Source organism: Aethalodelphis obliquidens, unplaced genomic scaffold, assembly GCF_003676395.1.
Source record: "Aethalodelphis obliquidens isolate GAN/ISIS:26980383/991018 unplaced genomic scaffold, ASM367639v1 scaffold55, whole genome shotgun sequence".
In the NCBI taxonomy this organism is placed as follows: Eukaryota; Metazoa; Chordata; class Mammalia; order Artiodactyla; family Delphinidae; genus Aethalodelphis; species Aethalodelphis obliquidens.
This window is the reverse complement of record NW_020837999.1, coordinates 6517318-6537141: the sequence shown is the minus strand read 5'-3', so window position 1 is coordinate 6537141 and position 19824 is coordinate 6517318. Positions and strand designations below refer to the sequence as shown.

The 19824-nt window shown below is 34.6% G+C and overlaps 1 protein-coding gene across 7 annotated transcripts in view; it reads left to right on the top strand.

Moving 5' to 3' along the window:
- The window catches only part of RABGAP1L (RAB GTPase activating protein 1 like), a 682268-nt gene that overhangs the window by 204164 nt on the left and 458280 nt on the right, over positions 1 to 19824 (top strand). Inside the window, exon 14 of one of the 7 annotated variants that reach the window (XM_027086263.1) lies at positions 722 to 2156. The exons of the other annotated variants lie outside the window; for them this stretch is intronic. Within the exon in view, the coding sequence (XP_026942064.1) occupies positions 722 to 751 (30 nt within the window). The 3' untranslated portion in view covers positions 752 to 2156. Of the gene's footprint in view, positions 1 to 721; positions 2157 to 19824 lie in introns of those variants that run through there. 7 annotated transcript variants of the gene reach the window in all.

Sequence of the window (19824 nt, the reverse complement as noted above, 5' to 3'; positions counted from 1 at the left end):
GACATGGAGAATGTCTCCTATTGCAAACTCATCCTAGTTCCTACTTCCTTTTTCCATCAAATAGAAAAAGAATAAACAAATGGAAAAAACCAAAAGATCAATGAATAAATTTAAGGTTATTGTAGGCCTTAGAAAAATTCAGTTTCTTTGTGAAATTTCTTGAGCGTCTTCAAAAGATAGTAGGTAAAAATACCATGTTGGGGATACTATTGATGCTGCAAAAATTTTTCAGACTTTAAAGCTTTATTTTATAAACTGGCTTTTGGTTCCAAAAAATTCCATTAATTTTGGAATTAATATATTCATTCCATAGAGTGTTTCAAGCTAAGTATTGTAATTAATTAAACATGTTGCAATTTTGAAAGAATAGTTATACCATAACACCTTATTATGATTCTCATTTGATTCCTTTTTTTCTCTGTATTAAATCTTTACTTTTTCCAGTGTCACAATTTATTTTATCAGTTATACTTCTATTAAGCACACAATAGACTTTAATTTTTTTATATACAAACATTTTTATTCCTAATGAAGGATGAATAGACTAGGTAAAAGTTGCTCAAAACTTTTTAATATCTGGATTGGAATATTATGGGTATGCACACTTTCTTCTACAAGAGAGAGCTTTACTTGTTATTACTGTCAGAATAATTCAATCACTTCTACCCTTTAAGAGGATGATCTCTGACATGTTTATAAAAGCTACTTAATCTTTTAATAGATGACTAATTTTTTGAAGACGGCATCATGAAGCTTTTACCTTGATACCTGCAAAGACGATGTGAAAAGGAGCAATTCCATTAAACTCTTTAAACCTTCAGTTCTTGTTTGAAAAAGTGTAATGGTAATTTTTAATTGAATGCTTATCTTAATTTTTCTACCCATCTGTCTAGTTGGTGCTTAGGTACTCTAAGTAAGGTTCTGTCTTTTCATACAGATTATTTAATCAAAGTCTCTGAGGCTCTCTTACTTTACTTTCTAGGGACCTCAGATCTTTACATCTTTGCAAAGCTCAGGTATATGCAAAGATAATTTGGGTATGTTTACAAAATTTGTCTCATTCAGTCCTATAGGGTTGATCATGCAGTCAAAAGGGAAATTGATCTTTATTACATACTATTTAAAATCAAGATTTTCTAAATAAATAAAACTATACCAGAAAAAAAAAAAAAACTATACCAGAATCTTAAATTAAGGATGTAAAGGAATTCCCCTAGATAATCTACATGTTCTTTTTTCCTGTTGGGGCTGATGACATACCTCTTCACGTTGAGCTATAGTTTTCCAGCTCACTGTTTCTGAGAAAAGATCCTTTCCCCTTGGAACAGAAATTAGATTGAGCTTGATCCTAGAGAAAAGGTGATACCTGGTTGTACCACGAGGAGAATTGTTGTTCGTCCCAGTGGCACAGTGTAGTCTTGCATTAAGTGTTCTGAGACTAATTAATCAGGAAATGACTCTAATTAAAAAGGAAACTGCTCATTAGCTGCCTTCTCAGGCTATTTTACAGAAAGAAACTGTAGACTTAGCTACTTGCTCTCTCGCTTCTAGCAACATTCTTTAACTGCTTATGTCCCAGGTGAAAGGGGTAATTTAGGGATTTCTAATTTCTAGATTATTTTGTAGTAATAAACTTTGATATTTAATGGACTTGTTTTCAGATGTAAATTTACATAATAGCAATAATACTGGAGTTAGAATATTTTGGTTGATCTGCAAGGCTTTTTAACTTGTAATCTTATCATGTTTTTTAAATCCTGGAACAAGCCGTGCTATATAGAAAGAATATTAGTAGGTAACATTTGGGTTTGTATGTAGATACATATAAATACAAACAAACATATATATGACATACAAGATCAAAATAAACATAAATATCTAACAACGATTAGTGAATTTACCTGTTTAAATCACAATGGCATTTCTGTTAGCTTAACAGTCTATTTGGCTTACCTGAAGTCATCTTAGAGAATTACTGTATAAGAGAAGTTACTTCACAAGGTTGTGTGCTTTATGTATGTATTATATGTCTTGTTTCCCAGGCATATTTATGTTTGTGTGATGATTATTATATCCAGCATATCAGATATTTCTTAATTTACCAAATGGTAATTGATTATGAACTACTAATAAAAACTTTATAATTTTTCCTGGTGTTGCTTTTGTTAATTTTTCTTCCAATCTTTTGATATTTGTCCTAATACACAGAGGTTTATTAATTTCTAAAATGGGCAGGTAGTTGGAAAAATTAGGGAGGTAACAGCTGGAAAGCTACCCTCAGCAAGGGCGGGAATTGTAACTTACCCTTCTGTGTATCCTTACCACCCTCCCATTCCCAACCGTTGGCACATGGTAGAGTCAGAGCATATGAAGCTGATTTGAATTGTGGCCTTTTGGGGATCAATTTATTCTGTGCCATTATTTCAAATCAGTTGTAGTTCAAGGTGGTCAATCTTGTACAAAATGATTGCTGGTACAACACAATCTAATATTTACAAACCTCATGGCATGCTTAGCCAGGGCAAACATAGTCTCTTATGAGAGAAGGAGCAATTGCTTTTTAAAGGTAGATGAATTTCTATTGGACTTGTAGTTTGTTTAAACAAAGGAAGAAAAGTTATTAACCCCCAAATTCCACTAACCTATATTATATGTGATGGGTCTGATGGGAGCAAGACAGTGTCTTGAACAAGAACAGTATTAAAGCCAGGAGCCATAGCTTTTATTCAGGTTTTATATCTGGTCTTATTTTTGTTTCGTGTTTTCTTTGAACTTTAGGTGTATGGATTTGTGTTAATTTGAATAACTCAGTTACTCAAATGTTCACCTTATTTGAAGTATTCTCATATGTTTATTAAATACATTAATTTTAAGAAATGATTTAGCAACATTTATTAATCTTTGTGACTTATCTATGGAATAGATTGATTTCAAGTAATAGTATTGCAAGTTAATGCAGAAGTCTAAAGGTTTAAATATTCAGCCCAAGGTCAAATGTGTGTCAGAAGTAGAAATAAAAACTGGACTTAATTTATCTGTGGTTTCTAACTCTCTTTTTAATGTTTTTCATTGAACATTGCTTGGAGCATACGGTCATAGAGAATATTTCTTCTTTATATTGTGATAAAACTGCAGGCGTATTAAACTTTTCATTAATAAATACTACCTCCTGAGACTAAACACTAAGAAGCAACTTGCTGGCTTTCTAGAGCTGGCCTTTTGAATGCTGAGGCATGACAGCACATGTGTAGAACTTGTTTTGTTTGTTATCTGGGTTGCTCACCAATGTTGATACCTCCCCTCCAAGGTGTACACATGGCAGTGGATGAAAACTGTGCCTTACCCCAAAATGATGCTGAACTGTTCCAAATTAGGCACTCAAGTCACTTAATTTTCTTAGGTAACAGGTCATATTCAGATTTAGCAAGGTAGTAGATATTATTTCCACTTATATTGTTTGTGGAACTCTGCATAGAATGATTTTATTACCATATAAGAAAGATTCTCTTGGTATTAAATTCTGTCCAGTTTGTACCAAATTCGTTGGTGTCTTAAGTCACTGACAATTCTTGAATATAGGGTCCTCTGGTGACATATTAATACTTTGAGAGAATGGTTACAGTTAAATCATGACTATGTCTTTTTATTCTGGAGATAGAGATGTTCTTTAACAATGCCTGCAGCAGTGAAGCATCCTTGAAAAACAAGAGAAACCCGTGTCTTATCGCGGTAATTTTAAAGGTTATTTAAGAATCGTATAATGCTTCAGGGGCACTCCAAAGAGTCTTTAAAGAGTGTTTAGTCCCATGAAAATATGTCAGTAATACTAAATGCCAGCATTACGTCACTTTGATCCTATGTAGAGTATAAACTTAGAATACAGTCTAAGATGCTGATTCCATATCCCTCTGCAAGTTTTGATTTAATCATTAAACACTGAGTCAGTTCTTGAGAATCTGTTTTTGGTTTGTTTGCATTCAGTTCTAAGTTCACTGTCGCCTTTTTTTTTTCTTGCCAGAAACATTATCTAGGACAGACCTCTACATTTAATGGGCATTCAGAATACTGTGGATCTTGTTAAAACACAGATTCTGATTCAATAGGTCTGGGATGGGGATTGCGATTCTCATTTCTAACAACCCATCAGGTGATGCCAATGCTACTACTAGTTCATGAACCACACTTTGAGTAGCAAAGGTCTGGGTCCTAGACCTTAAACTCTAAAATGTTTCAGAAGTATTTTTTGAATGATTATTAGCTCAGTGAATGGGTGTAATTACTCCTGGCTTATTTTAGTTAAGAAAGATAAAAATGCTAAAAAGTCATAACATAGTTTACTATTCACTGTAAAATAGTTAAATTTTTTTTATAATCATGGATAGCCTTCATTAATAGAGAGTTTACAGATGGACAGATGAGACAATATAGTTTAAAAAGTAAAATAGTTATACAGTAGTTCCTTATCAAAAGAATACTATGTAAATAAATATAAAATGGATTAAATATAGTTACCTTATAAGGTTTAAGGTTTTTTCGTTAATTTATGCTTTATGTAACAAACAAATCATGTGATATTTGGCTTTTACTTGATGCAAAAGAAGGAATGAAAGTCAGAGAATCAGAGAAGTAGATTCTTCTGAACAATTTTTCTCTCCTGGGTTTTGGCTGTCTACTTTTATTTATTTATTTATGGCTGTGTTGGGTCTTCATTTCTGTGTGAGGGCTTTCTCTAGTTGCGGCGAGAGGGGGCCACTCTTCATCGCAGTGTGCGGGCATCTCACTAATAGTGGCCTCTCTTGTTGCGGAGCACAGGCTCCAGACGCGCAGGCTCAGTAGTTGTGGCTCACGGGGCTAGTTGCTCCACGGCATGTGGTATCTTCCCAGACCAGGGCTCGAACCCGTGTCCCCTGCACTAGCAGGCAGAATCTCAACCACTGTGCCACCAGGGAAGCCCCTACTTTCATTTTTGATTCAGGCTTCTTCTTTAATTCTCAAAATGTGTGGAGCCTTTTAGGTTTTCCACTTGAGCCTAAAGAACAAGAATTAAATTTTACTTCCATTAATCTGCATTCCTGTACTACTCGACCCATCACATTTAAAACCTTAATACATTTTACTTCCCAGGAAGATAAGTCCTGTTTCCCATTCCTTCTGTTGGGTTATATTGGAGAAGAGTCCTTTGAAAGAGCCAACCACATTAATTTGAAATGTTCTGTCTTGGAGATAGTAGCTTAACACAGAGTTTAAGGTTATTGGAGGGCTTTTTTTTCTTTTTGGAAATGGGTGCATATGTAGCCAGAAAAATACTGTGACAAACAGCCCTCTGGGGAAACTCGGACACTGCCTTTGCTGTGGAATTGAAGTGACGCATATAAAATGCATTAACCCCCAAAGCCTCTTTATTTATATTACCTTTTAGAAATCACTCCCAGGAAGAAAATGAGTTTAGATATTCTTCATGACATATTTGATCACTGACATAGATATAATTGTATGAATCTTGAACATACTACGTATTAATCTAGATTATTGATTTAGAGACCATTAGGTTGAATGTTAGTAATTTAATTTGTGGGAGTGCTTTTTAAATGATACTCGTCATTCAAGACATGTTTGGTATTATGCTAAATACCCCAGAGGATTTATAAACTAGCTTTTAATTTTCATTTCTAATATACCTTTCATCTCTCCCTTTTATGCTACTTAGTTTTGTCTGAGTAGCCAATGTGGATTCAGATTTTGGGCCTGAAGCATATATAATTTTTGCGGGGGGCAGGGGAAGCTTTTTAAGGAAAATAATCTTTTTTTTCTTTGCAAATTTTACCAAAGCACATAATAATGTGAACATATTTCTGGGACCCTTCCAGAACAGAATGAAGCTTAAGCTAAGCTTTATCTTTTGCCAGTATCTCAAACTGAGAAAATACTTTGTACTTTTTTTCCTGTCGAAGTGTAGCCCAGTATATTTGGAAAGAGCATAGTTAGGATTCAAACATGGGCTTTCTCCATCTTTGCTATTGCTAGAGCCCTAGGTACATCTTTTTCCAAGATGACAACAGTAACTTTCGCAATGGTCTTCCCAATTGCATTTTTTCATACCCGCCCCCTTCCCTACAGCCTGTTTTCCATATTATGGCCAGAAAATGCTTTTTAAAAAGCTTTCATTGATGCATTTAGGATAAAGAACAAAATCCAGATATTTATTACTATTTTCAGTGTTCTTCATTCATTCCTGAAGATCCATCTTTTCTCTCTGCTGTCATTATCCTTGAGCCTTTCTTTAGCATTTCTTATGGTGCAGGTCTGTTGGTAACAACATAGTTTTCTATTATCTGAAAATGTCTTTATTTTGCCTTTATTCTTAAAGGGTATTTTCCCTGGATGTAGACTATTGGGTTGACAGTTTTTTCTTTCAGCATTTTAAGGATGTTGTTTACTGCCTTTGGCTTCCATAATTCCTGATGAAAGTAAGTGATCATTTCAGAGTCGATATCATGGGCATGTGACCTGTGCGGGTGCGTAGAGTCCCATACTTAGAAAGGATCTGTGATTGGTTACAGTTTCTGCAGTTGCTGTCTTGAAATTCTTAATAGTTTTGAACAATGGGCTCCGTATATTCATTTTGCACTGACACTCACAAATTATATAGCTGGTCCTGCATCATTCATATAATCATCCTTCATATCTCCAGTATGTAATACGTTGTCTTTCTTTGGCTGCTTTCAAGATTTTCTCTTTCACTTTAGTTTTCAACAATTTGACTATGATATGCCTAGGCATGGTTTTCTTCATTGTTAATCCTGCTTGGAGCCGTAAATCTATAAATTTACGTCTTTCACCAGATTAGGAAAAATTGGGAGCATTATTTTTTTAAATATCTCTTACACCCCAATTCTTTCCTCTACAACTGGAATTCTGAGTATTGGTATTGTGCCCTCACATCCCTGGAGTTCTTTATTTTTGTCAGTTGTTTTTTTTTCTTCTTTAGATAGGATAACTTGTGTTGATTTTTCTTCAAGTTTACTTACCTTTTATCTCAATTCTTAGTCCATCTAGTGAATTTTCATTGCATGTTTATATTCTAGAATTTTCATTTGGATCTTTTTTATATTTCAGTTTCTCTATTGAAATTTCTTCTCTTTTTAGTCATTGCAACTATAATTTTCTTTCCATCACTGAGCATAGTTATAATAGCCTCTTTTTTTCCCTTGCAAAGATATGTTTAATAAAACAGACTAAAAATGAGGTGATGATGACACTGGAGTGAAGAGAAGAAAGCATAATAACATATTTAATCAGGGTATAATTGTTACATAGGAATGTTTTTGACTTTTTAAAAATAATTTAATTTTCTGAACATATTTTTAACTAATGCTGGGGCTACTTTGCTGATAGCTCCATGTACAGCCCATGCTTATTCACAGAATACATTTTAAAATGTTATTTTTATTTTTTTATGAGGTAATAGAATTTATTCACAAAATCTCATGCATGAATGCGGCCCAGTATCACCTTGTGATATAAACAAAATAACTATTTCATATAGGCAACAGTTTCTATGAATAAAAACATTCAGGAAGTGAAGCCATTTACTTATTTTGCATTATTTATACATGTACAATAGCTTCTTAAAAGTCCTTGTCTGATAATTTCAACTTTTGGATCATCTTAAAGTTGGCTTCTTTTGATTGCCTTTTCCTTTGCAAATGGGTTACAGTTTCCTGGTATTTGTTTGTCAGATAATTTTGGCATTCTCTTCTGGAAAGTGTGAATGTTATGAGAGTATTGATTTTTTGTTTTAGCAGGTGTTTAATTTTGTTTTACTTAAACTATAAACTCTTGTCTTGCCTGTGGTGGTCAGCAGCCCAATTTCTCAGTTCAGTCCATTTATCTTGAGCCTACCAGTTTGTAGTCTGTCATGTGTGTGCTTGATTTGGGGGTTACCAGAGACTTGGGCAGATATTATACACAGAATTTAGAGTTCTCATTTTCTAGCTCTGTTTCCCCATTATTTCCCTCCTCAGTGTGGCAGTTGTAATTACCCTGGGTATTGTCCTTGGTTCCTCAGTCAAAAAAGATACAGTAGGGCTTCCCTGGGGGCGCAGTGGTTGAGAGTCCGTCTGCCGATGCAGGGACACGAGTTTGTGCTCTGGTCCGGGAAGATCCCACATGCCGCAGAGCGGCTGGGGCCGTGAGCCATGGCCGCTGAGGCTGCGCGTCTGGAGCCTGTGCTCCGCAACCGGAGAGGCCACGACAGTGAGAGGCCCGCGTACCGCAAAAAAAAAAAAAAAAAAAGATACAGTAGTGGGCTTTCTTTTGGAACTTCAGCCACACTACGTCACACTGTCAATGTGACCTCCCCTCAGGCCAAAGCTGCAAAAATGTGAACTTATCTCAGCTATTTCCTTTCTCCAAGTTTTGACTACCTCTCCAAAGTATGACTGCTCTTTTTCTCTCTCTAGAGTCCTCAGGGAGTTGTTTTTTTGTATTTAGTCTAGAGCTTATACTTGGGCTGTTAAGGCTTACCCTGTCATACCAGAAGTATAGCTCCTGTATGTATCAAGCTTTAGTACTTTTGAAGGGAAGCAAGAGTGATTCTTCTGAGGCTTATTAGCATATGGTGCTAAGAAGGTAGAAATTTTATAATTTTTATAATTATAGTATTAAATTATATTTAAACATAAATATTAATGATATATAATAGTTAATAATTTTGAGTATTTACTATTGAATGCATTAACTCATTTAATCTTACCCTATGAGGTTGCTATTGAAGCACAAAGGTTTTATATAACTCACGCAAAGTTATAATAAACAGTAGAGATGTCTGGTTTAAGAGCACATGTTTTAGATTACTTTTCATAAGGAAAAAAGAGCTTTCTGTGGTATCTTTCAGTTTGGAGACTTGTAAATGTAACAAAGGAGAATCTCTTCTCTGCCTATTGGGTAAGAATCGCCTTGTGTCTAGGCTTCCTGTGCCTGATTAGTAAGGATCATCAAGATTTAAGTAATTTTTTTTTTAACATTTGAACAACTTCCAAAAAAAGTTTTAGGAATAGAAACTTAAATTCATAGTATTTATTTCATAGCTGTCTTAGTCCATTTGGGCTATTATAACAAAATAGCATAAAGTAGGTGGCTTACAAACAACAGAAATTTACTTCTCACAGTTTTGGAGGCTAGGAATTCCAAGATCATGGCTTTGGCAGATTCAGTGTCTGATGAAGGCCCACTTCCTGGTTCATAGACAGTACCTTCTTGCTTTGTCCTCTCATGGTGGAAGGGGCATGCTTTCTTGGACTGCATTTATAATCACTTCTGAAAGATCCCATTTCCTAATATTTTAAAATTCAAATTTCAAGATATGAATTTTGTTGGAACCTTAACGTTAAATTCATAGAAATAGCCCTTCATAGTTTATAAGATTTTTTATATCTAGTTTCTAGTTTTATCCTTATGAAAGCCTCATATAATACTGAGTTAGGCCAGTAATAATTCTACCCCCTTTATTGATGTGGAAATAGAGGCCCAGTGGAAGTTATATGAAATAGTCTTATGTTGGTCAGGTCCATTCTTCTTTAACTTAAATCTGCTTTAAAATATTTTCCTTTAAGTATTATTAGTAAAAATAATGACATTTTTAACATACTTTATATTTTTCTCAAAATGTTTTATAAATATTTTGTCAATTAATATTCCAAGTAACCATCTAAGATAAGATGGTTACACAAAACAATCGGTGTATTACCCTATTTTCAGATGAGAAATCAAAGATACAAGAACATATTTGTATGGAATATGTAGTACATAGTGATAATTATAACATCTGAAGCTATAGCCTGGATCTCCAACACTAAGTTCTGGGTCCATTCTTCTATACCACACTATCTTCTTTTGCTTATAGGTAACTATGCCAGTATAGAATATACCCTTATCTCACCAACATTTTTCCATAGTATCTTTAGACTGCACCTGACATTGTGGGAAGCACTTAACACTTTATTGAATTGACAGGTAATGAATACAGATAAATATTTTAGCACTGTCTCCTGATGTCTTTTGGACTTTTCTTCATTCTCTTCTGGAAAATGTACTCTGAGTAAAACTGCTTTTTCTTTATCTCAAAATGAACCGCATAGTATTTCCAAAACGCTTTATACCTGTACTTTGAATTTTGAGTCAATTAATAAAAAAATTTAAAAGACGTCTGGGCCAGAGGGGCTATTTAAATGCTAAGTAATATGCTTTGGGATGAAAATGCATTATAAATATTTATGTTTAATAATTTTTCTAAAATTCCTTTTTTGGAAGTCTTTTGAACATTTCTTTTTTGTTTGCGCCTTTCTTTCCTCTTTTCCCTCCTCCCTCCTTCCTTTCTTTCCTCCCTCTTTCCCTTCTTAGTATAGAGTACATTTCTGTGAAAGCTATATTCTATATTCTGCCAAGCCCTCAAATCTAATTTTGGAACAACTTCTGTAGGTAATTTAAGTACAGAAGGCAGACTAAGTGTTCATTTTACTTTTGACTTATATATGACATCTGTTTAGAACTCGACTTTCTCTCTTTTCAGAAACAGGAAAAAAATTATTTTGGGACATGTAGGCCAAAGGCAAATGATCTGAGAAGTAAGCATCCTTGTTCCTAAAGGAAAAGTCACTTCAGTTTATAAGAAAAGATTATTTGACCAAAACCAAAGGATTTCAAAAAGAAAGCATGGTATATAGTACTCTTTCAAGAAGTTTACTGAATGATGAATGAAGAAAAATGTGTGTCTACGTTTTTATGGCCTACCTACAATATAGGATATATCTTTTTTGTTGTTGTTTTGTTTTTTTTTTGCAGTACGCAGGCCTCTAACTGTTGTGGCCTCTCCCGTTGCGGAGCACAGGCTCCGGACGCACAGGCTCAGCGGCCATGGCTCATGGGCCCAGCCGCTCCGCAGCATGTGGGATCTTCCCGGACCGGGGCACGAACCCGTGTCCCCCTGCATCGGCAGGCGGACTCTCAACCACTGCGCCACCAGGGAAGCCCTAGGATATATCTTTTTTCTTTCTGACCCACTACCAAAGAAAGATTGTAAAATTGCTGTGTTCAGTAGTATTGGCCTAGAACAAGATGTGCTTATGGTGTGAATGTAATAACCTTTATGTGTCTTACTCTCAGACTTCATGCCCTTAGGGTAGGTAGAGATACTGGCTCCTAGTTTAACTTCTGCTACTTTTCCGTTCTCAACTTGGCATTTTAAATTAGTAAACTGCAGATTTAACCTTCATTTATTTCCTCAAGTACATGTCATTTCTGTATTTCTTTAGTTATTAAGTGCTTTTTGATAGTGGTAAAATACATATTTTATTGACTTTTAGAAATGTTTTATCATATATTTTTCAGACTTTAATGTAAGACATCTTAGTCACGTGTATGCAGCCATATTTTAAATAAACAAATAATAACTGTATTTTAAATCAAAATTGCTGGGAAAAGGTGTGCTGAGTAATTTAAACCACATTCAATACAGTAATCTCCTTGAAATCACATTCTTTCTGAAGTGTCTTATTGATAATATGAAATAAAAAGAGGAATACATTCCAGCCTTTATTGCATTTTATTGACCTGTATATAGCATCAGTTATGGGACACCTTTATGTTCCATTTATGCCCATGATTTACACTTTATTGGCATTATTATTGTTATAAAATTGTAATATACAATGGAATGCAAGCTTTTGTGGAATTAAAATAAGCCAACAATAGGATTATGATTTAACATTTAGAACAGAATGATTAGATCATCCTTGTTGGTCAGTGTAAGCAAATAATAGCGGACTTTCTAACTTTTTTTCCCCTTTTTCTTTTTTTCTGTTTCAGTTGGTAAGGAACACTGTTACATGCATAATATTATTTGAGATGTTTAGGTCATCAGCCACAGCATTGGGAATCTTTTTGTCATGCTGAGTTTTTTCACTGGAATTTGTTATGGCATTTGCTGTAAATAGGACTAGACCTGTAAAACCAACAGATACTGTAGTATGTTATTCTTTATTAGTAGTTTTCTGTAACTTTCATGTCTACAGTCTTTGTGTTTGAACTCACATTTATTATGTTCTTAATAGGCACTGTTTTGGAGGCAAAAATTTCAGGGCTCTCAAGAACTCTAAAAAAGGATCTAGTGCATGCTTCATATGTTAAGCATCTCATTTTATAAATGAGGTGAGGCATTTGGGACTCGGAGAAGTCAAGGGACTTTCTCCATATCATGCAATGAATAAGTGAACCAGAGCTTTCTTCTCTCACTTCCAGTAGTGTTTGGCTAAGACATGAATAGCAGTTTTAACTATTGTATTCAGAATTCTCCACAAACTTGAATTCTTGTGTGAAGCCCCCCAAATATAAGGAGCAAATTAGATATAACTTAATATTTTAAATTTTAATAGATTAAAAAAGTAAATAAAACAAAACAGAAACAAACACCTTAGTCTGATTGTCCTGTCTATTGTCTTATATTAATGGTGGGGTTTAGACCAATGTTTTCCATAAATACAATTAATCCTCAAGTTACCTAGTAATTGACATTTTTCTCTTGATGCTGTTCATTTTGGTTAAACTCATTTTATGCAATGTTAAAATTGATAAATGTAAAGACATTCCATGGATATTGGGTAAATGGTTTGTCTGAAAATTTCCAAAACTTTTCTAACACCCATTTTGTGTGCAAAAACCTTAATTGTAGTAGTGCCATACATCTAGTTTATTAGGAAGCTCAAAGGATTAGAGTTATATTTATAATTAACTTTCATCTACTTAGAGGGAAGAACACTTATTATTGTAATTGTTATTGCTCAAAAGGCATAATTTTACTGTATGTTACAGTCTATTGGCCACCATCATTCTCATGAAGTTCTTTAAGAAATTTTTCGTATTTAATACCTTTGCTCTTGAATAACACCAATAATTTCATTTCCCTTTGGGGCATACAGCTGTTTCCAGCCTACTCAGTGTCATGTCAGGGCATAAAATCATCTTGACAGAAAGGTCTAAATTATAAATAGTCCCATAATGACATTCAGCTTGGGTGGTACATTTATAAAAGGAGTTATTAAAGAAAATGTCATTCTAACCTATTACTGTAACTAGAATCCTTCACAGTTCTGCAGCCATCTTTTGGTACAAAAATTTGGTAATACTTGCATATGTAAAACATTTAAACAGGACTATTAAATTTACAAGTATAAAGACATATTAGGGATGTTGGATAAGTGGTTTCCTAAAATTTTCCAAAACTTTTCTATGACAAATACATGTCTTCTCCCTTTCAAGACTGCTGAAAAACGGAGTATTAAGACTCCAAGGTTTTGGGACTTCCCTGGTGGCACAGTGGTTAAGAATCCGCCTGCCAATGCAGGGGACACAGGTTTGATCCCTGGTCCGGAAAGATCCCACAAGCCGCAGAGCAACTAAGCCCAGTGCGCCATAACTACTGAGTCTGCACTCTAGGGCCCGCAAGCCACAACTACTGAGCCTGAGTTCCACAACTACTGAAGCCTGCACGCCTAGAGCCCATGCTCTGCAACAAGAGAAGCCACCACAATGAGAAGCACGTGCACCATGACTAGAGTAGACCCTGCTCTCTGCAGCTAGAGAAACCTTGCACGCAGCAATGAAGACCCAACGTAGCTGAAAAAAATAATAATGTATGTTGTTTTTTAAAAAAAAGAAAAAAGACTTCAAGGTTTTGATATTATTCAAATAGCATATGATAAACATATATATATATATATATATGAAAAAAGAAAAAGACCAGAGGTTGATTTATCTCATTGTTAGCATAACAATACTTAATTATGAGATAGCAGTCAGATTATCAGAATCTACTTCTAGTAATACTTTTAGATTGTTGTGGAAATAAAAATTGAAAAATGCTAATAAGCATGGATTAAGAGTAAAATAAGATATTACAGATCATTCATGTAAATGATCATAACATTTATTTTTAATTAAAAGCAATAGAATTTTATTGGCCTCAGGATCAAAACAGTAGTGGTCATCAGTAGTCATTTTCTTTACTGGGTAAGGTAGGTAAGGGAAGAGTTTGTGCTTTTGTAATCATTCTCTTTCTATAGAGTTATCAGACTATATATATTATATGTAACAGGAGGCTTTACTAACCAACAGGTACACCAACTCTCCCTTTCTAGGTCTAAGGCAAATAATGGCTCTCTTTCCCACTGAGTCCAGTCTGAACTTCTCAAGTCGTCATCACTAGCTCACAAGATAAATCACTGCTAGTTTAAAAATAAGCCGATGGTTTTAGCGGGCAAATGCTGAAAAGCAGATGGATACAAATAAAACAGGGGTATCATGGAGTCTATTCCCGGCCAGTTCTCTTCAGTCCATAAATGCTGGAGAGATGTGTTATGTTAGCACCATATGTTACTACATTTGTTACCTGAATCTTGGTCGCTAGTTATTAGAAAGGAGCAAATGAAACTGTGAAAGTTAAGACTTATCTTGATTTTCTAATGTAAAGCACGTGTATCTGAAGTTTTAATTTCTTAATATGGGCATCTCTGAGAAAACAATAAATTTATGCTACCTCATGGTTTAAATCCTTCAAAGATCTTACCACTGCTTATAGGAAGGACCTTTATGAATTTTCCCTTGATAATCTCATTATATTTCTTCATTGCACTTTACATTTCAGTGATGGTGACCTGTTTTTTTTGTTTGTTTGTTTGTTTGCGGTATGCGGGCCTCTCACTGCTGTGGCCTCCCCCGCTGCGAGCACAGGCTCCAGACGCGCAGGCCCAGCGGCCACGGCTCACGGGCCCAGCTGCTCCGTGGCACGTGGGATCCTCTCGGACCTGGGCACGAACCCGCGTCCCCTGCATCGGCAGGCGGACTCTCAACCACTGCGCCACCAGGGAAGCCCCAGTGACCTGTTTTAGTTCTTCTGTACTAGACTGTGAACTCTGTGAAAAAAAAGTCCCAGAACCTTGCACAATACCTAGCATGCAGTAGGACTTCAATAAAGTTTTAAATAATTGAACTCTAATTGTATGCATCTGGGCAAAGCACTTTGGCAGTGAATAAATTTTTTTCCCACTTTTAGTGTTTTCTAGGTCAGAGTAGTGAAGACTGGAGGTAAGAAGCAATTTAGAGTATCAGAAAATCCAGATTTTGTGCCAACTCTGAATAGTTGAGTTTAATTCAACATGCATTTATTGTTTTTTAATTTGGACTGCAGAGACAACTTATAAAGACAAGAGCATGAGTACTTCAAATTTTCTTTCGAAAACTGAGTCATAGATGTTGCATTTCAAGCCAAGTAAAGGTTTGATTATTTTACACTTCATGGCTTTTTAAAATTCCAGTTGCTATAACAACTTTGATATTTCTTTATTATTTTTAGCACTTCAGTTGCCATAACAATAAGATATCTTAAAAAAATAGCAATTTTCTTTTATAAGGGAAAAATCTCTTTCAATTAAAAATGAATTTGAATCAACATTTCTTTCCTATAATGTGAACCCATTATTTAAAATGTACTTGTGCTGTTCTGTTTTCATATAATTTTAACAGACTTTGCCAGGAAAAGTTTTAAGGTTTAACTTTTCCCTCTATTTTTTTTATTGTACAAAAATTAAAGGGAGGTAACTGTATTGAACCCATTCTGTGAGATAATATTAATACTTGATGGGATTTCATTGATATAAAAATCTTCTTAAACAATTTAATTTCCAGATTTGCTGTTGTATAAAGTAAGAAAAGAACATGAATGATTGATAGCTCTTACATGAAAGATGTAAGAAAGCTTGGAATTTCCTTTTTTCCTGTGTTATTTTTAGGTGTATTTATTATGTCTGTTGCCTTACTAAAATAGTTACCACCTCACCTACCTAGAAATAACTGACAGTTCAGACCTGAGCTATGACACTTTACTCATAGAGAAGTACTTCTGTTTACTCTTGGATAAAAAATTCTTATAAGCTTAGTTTCTGATTTTTAATCCTCTAGAAAATTAAAGATAGCAAATTAGAAGAGGAACGAAGAGTACTGCTATATTTATATAGAGTCAAAAATATAGGGAGCTATGTATTCTTTTCTATGCAAATAGAGTCAGGAAATATAGGGAGCTATATATTCTTATCTAGGTACCTAGTTACTTGTAGAAATTAAAGTCTCTCTTGATTCAATAGACATATATATTGAATCCAAGGTATGATTGTGTTATAAGATAGTATTCTAACTGACATTAACGGTGATGATCCCAGCCTACCAGGCAAACATTAAATTATGTTCAGAATTCTCAATTTAAGAAGGAGAGGAGTGGATGATACATCTTATAAAGATTTAAATGTAAAATTGTATAAAGTAAAACAAAATTTAAAAAATTATAAAAGAGAAACCTTCAATTATCTGGGAATTGCAGGATCCATGTAACTGAGATTTTTATGGCCCAAGGTTTGGTAATTCTTATATTACTGTGTTGCTAATCACATAAATTTCCTAAGGTGTGTAGTCAGGTTCAGATAATGTGTTTCTTATGTGGGCTTCTCACTGTTGTGGCCTCTCGCATTGCGGAGCCTGTGTTCCGGACGCGCAGGCTCAGCGGCCATGGCTCACGGGCCCAGCCGCTCCGCGGCACGTGGGATCTTCCCAGACCGGGGCACGAACCCGTGTCCCCTGCATCGGCAGGCAAACTCTCAACCACTGAGCCACCAGGGAAGCCCAGTGTGTTTCTTTTAAGAATGTACTTTTTAAAAGGAATGTTGAGGGAGTTGGCAACTCAAGAGAAAAGTGAAAGTATTGTTTTAAATTTCCTAATCTCAACAGGTTACTGTGGGTGTGGTTTCTTAAGGAGAAATGACTAAACAAAAAACCTGTTGATAGTAAAGAATATGTTTAACTTCATTATCAGTGAGTTTTGAGTGAACAACTGCTATATGCTTTTTCTGGTTTATTTTTAATTACTAATTTTCATAACCAACTTTAGAAGTTAAGTATTATTATCTCAGTTTTACAGATGGAAACTGAGACATGTGGAGAGAATGATGTACAAGGCCTCACAGTTAATAAGTGCTACAGCCAGTGCCAACCCAAATCTGGCTCATTCTAAAGCCTACATCTTCTTCTCTAAGTCACAGTCTTTCCTAGTCTTCAAACTAAATAAATGTTTATTAAAGGTAATAACATAACTTGGGGAAAATGGAAGGAAAGATCATACAGTGCATGGTTTTATTTTATTGTTCTGCATACTATTTTTGACCAATTAATTTGATTTTAAGTATATATTTTGTATTTGAGGGTTTCCCCCACTAAGAGTTAAACATTTCCATAAATTAGTATTTTCTTTGTCCATTTTCCTTTGTGATTGACTAAAGATAGTGGATTCTCTCAAAGGTTTTGCTTTCTCAGACAGTTGTCTTAGGCCCCAGCTAGCTAAGGCAGTCTCAGAGTATTGTATAACTGGCATTTAATAAGAAGTCTTTTCTCACTCAGTGTCTCACTTGCATCTGGGCTGTTGTGTCTGTGAGTACAAACAGTGAGCCATGAGTCAGGTATAATGATTGAGAGACTGTGAAAGTAGACACGGGCTAAATGTACTTATTCTGTCCAGCAGTATCTGTTCTTTTAGACATTTCAGTAGCCCTTATTCTTGGTGGGACTTTGCTTCTGAGGATTCTGATATTTTTCTTTTTCAACATCAATATTTATGATTTCCTGGCAATGCCTTAAAATGCACTCGAGTAATTTAGGTCTCTAATTTGATGGTGTTGCACTGAAATGGGGACACTTGAAAAAAGCAAATGCAATCATCTTTATCATTCTCTTCAGCTATCACTTACATATGGGTGAAATGCACTGATCTTAAGTGTGAACATTTTGGTGAGTTCAACACATATGCATGCATATAACCCACAGCTATTAAGATAGAAAATCTTTCCATCGTCCCTGAAAGTTTCCTTATACCTCTTACCAGTAAACACACACGCACACACAGACACACACACACACACACACCCCTGAAGCAAGTATGTTCTGATTTCTTTCATCAAAAATTAGTTTTGCCTGTTCCAGAACTTCATTGTATGGACATATCACATTCCCGTTCATCCATTCCCCTGTTGATGGATGTATGGGTTGTTTCTAGGTTTGGGCTATTAAAAATAAAGCTGCTATGTACATTTTTATACAAGTCTTTTACGGATATATGTTTCTGTTTCTATTGGATGGGATTGATGGGTCATAGGGCAGATTTGTTTAATGTTATAAGCAACTCCCAAACTATTTCAAAAATTTCCAAGTTGGGCCATTTTACATTACCACTAGCAATTTATGAGAGTTTCAGTTGTTCTACATCCTTAGCAACATTTAGTGTTTATCAGTGGCTTAATTGTATCCACTCAAATGGGTATATAGTGGTATCTCATTGTGATTTTACTTGGTCTTTTCTTGATGACTATTGATGCTGAGCACTTTTTCATTTTCTTGAATGACCATCTGTATATCTTCCTTTGTGAAGTGTCTATGTCTGTATTTTTCCATTTTGATTGACTTATTTGTATTTTCATTAACAAATTGTAGGAGTCAGTTATGTATTTTGGATACAAGTTCTTTGTAGGTTATATGTTTTACTAGTATTTTCTCTCAGTCTTTTGACTTGCTTACTGATTTTCTTAATGACATCTTCTGAAAAGCAGAATTTTAATTTTAAGTATAATTTATTTTTTATGTTTAGATCTGTGATCATTTCAAATAATTTTTTGTGTATGGTATGAGAAAGGGGTCTAAGTTTATCTTCCTCCAGATATTCAAAATTTTCTAGTGCCCTTTACTGAAAAAATTTCCTTTTCACCTTGACTTGTTTTAGAGTCTATTGAAATTCAATTGGCAATTATGGGTTTATTTTTGGACTCTCTATTCTTTTAAGTCATCTGTTTGCCTGTCCTTATGCCAGTCTTGATTATTGTGGCTTTATAGTAAGTCTTGAAATCAGGTTGTACCAGTCCTCCAACTTTTTTCTAATCTTTTCCCAAGATTGTTTTAGCTATCGTAGGTCCTTTGTGTTTATATGTAAATTTTAGAATCAACTTCTTAGTTCTACCAAAAGCCTACTTGGATTTTAATTGGAATAGCAATAAATCTGTAGATCAATTTGAGGAAAACAAATATTCCTAACAATATTGAGTCTTCTAATCCATAAAGATGACATATCTCTCCATTAGGACCTTTTAATTTTTCTCAATGACATTTTATAGTTTTTAGGATAGAGGTCTTACATGTCTTTTATTAAATTTATTCATATTTTCTGTGTTTTGAGGCTGTTGTAAATAGTTTATTGTTTAAAATTTTCATTTACTATTGTTTGTTGCAAGTATATAGAAATGCAGTGATTTTTATATACTGACCTTGTATTATGACAAAATTTACTCATTAGTTCTAATGGGATTTCGGGGCGGGCGTATTTCTTATGTATACAATCATGTCATCCTTTTCTTGTATTGCTTAACTATTTTTTTATATTGCTTATTATACTGGTTGGGACCTCCAGAACATTGTGCATAGAAGTGGTGCGAGCAGATGTCTTTGCCTTGTTTCCAGTTTTAAAGGGAAAGCATTTACTCTTTCACCATTAAATATCATGTTAGCTGTAGGCTTTCCCATATAGTATCTTTGTTAGGCTGAGGAAGTTTTCTTCTGTAGTGCCATAAACTTAACATTTGTTAAATATTTTTAATTGTTAATAACTTGCCTCATAATAAAATTAAGTTAACTTACAAACTTGTTTTCTGCTCTTGAGGGGTCATGAAATAGTGGATTCTAACA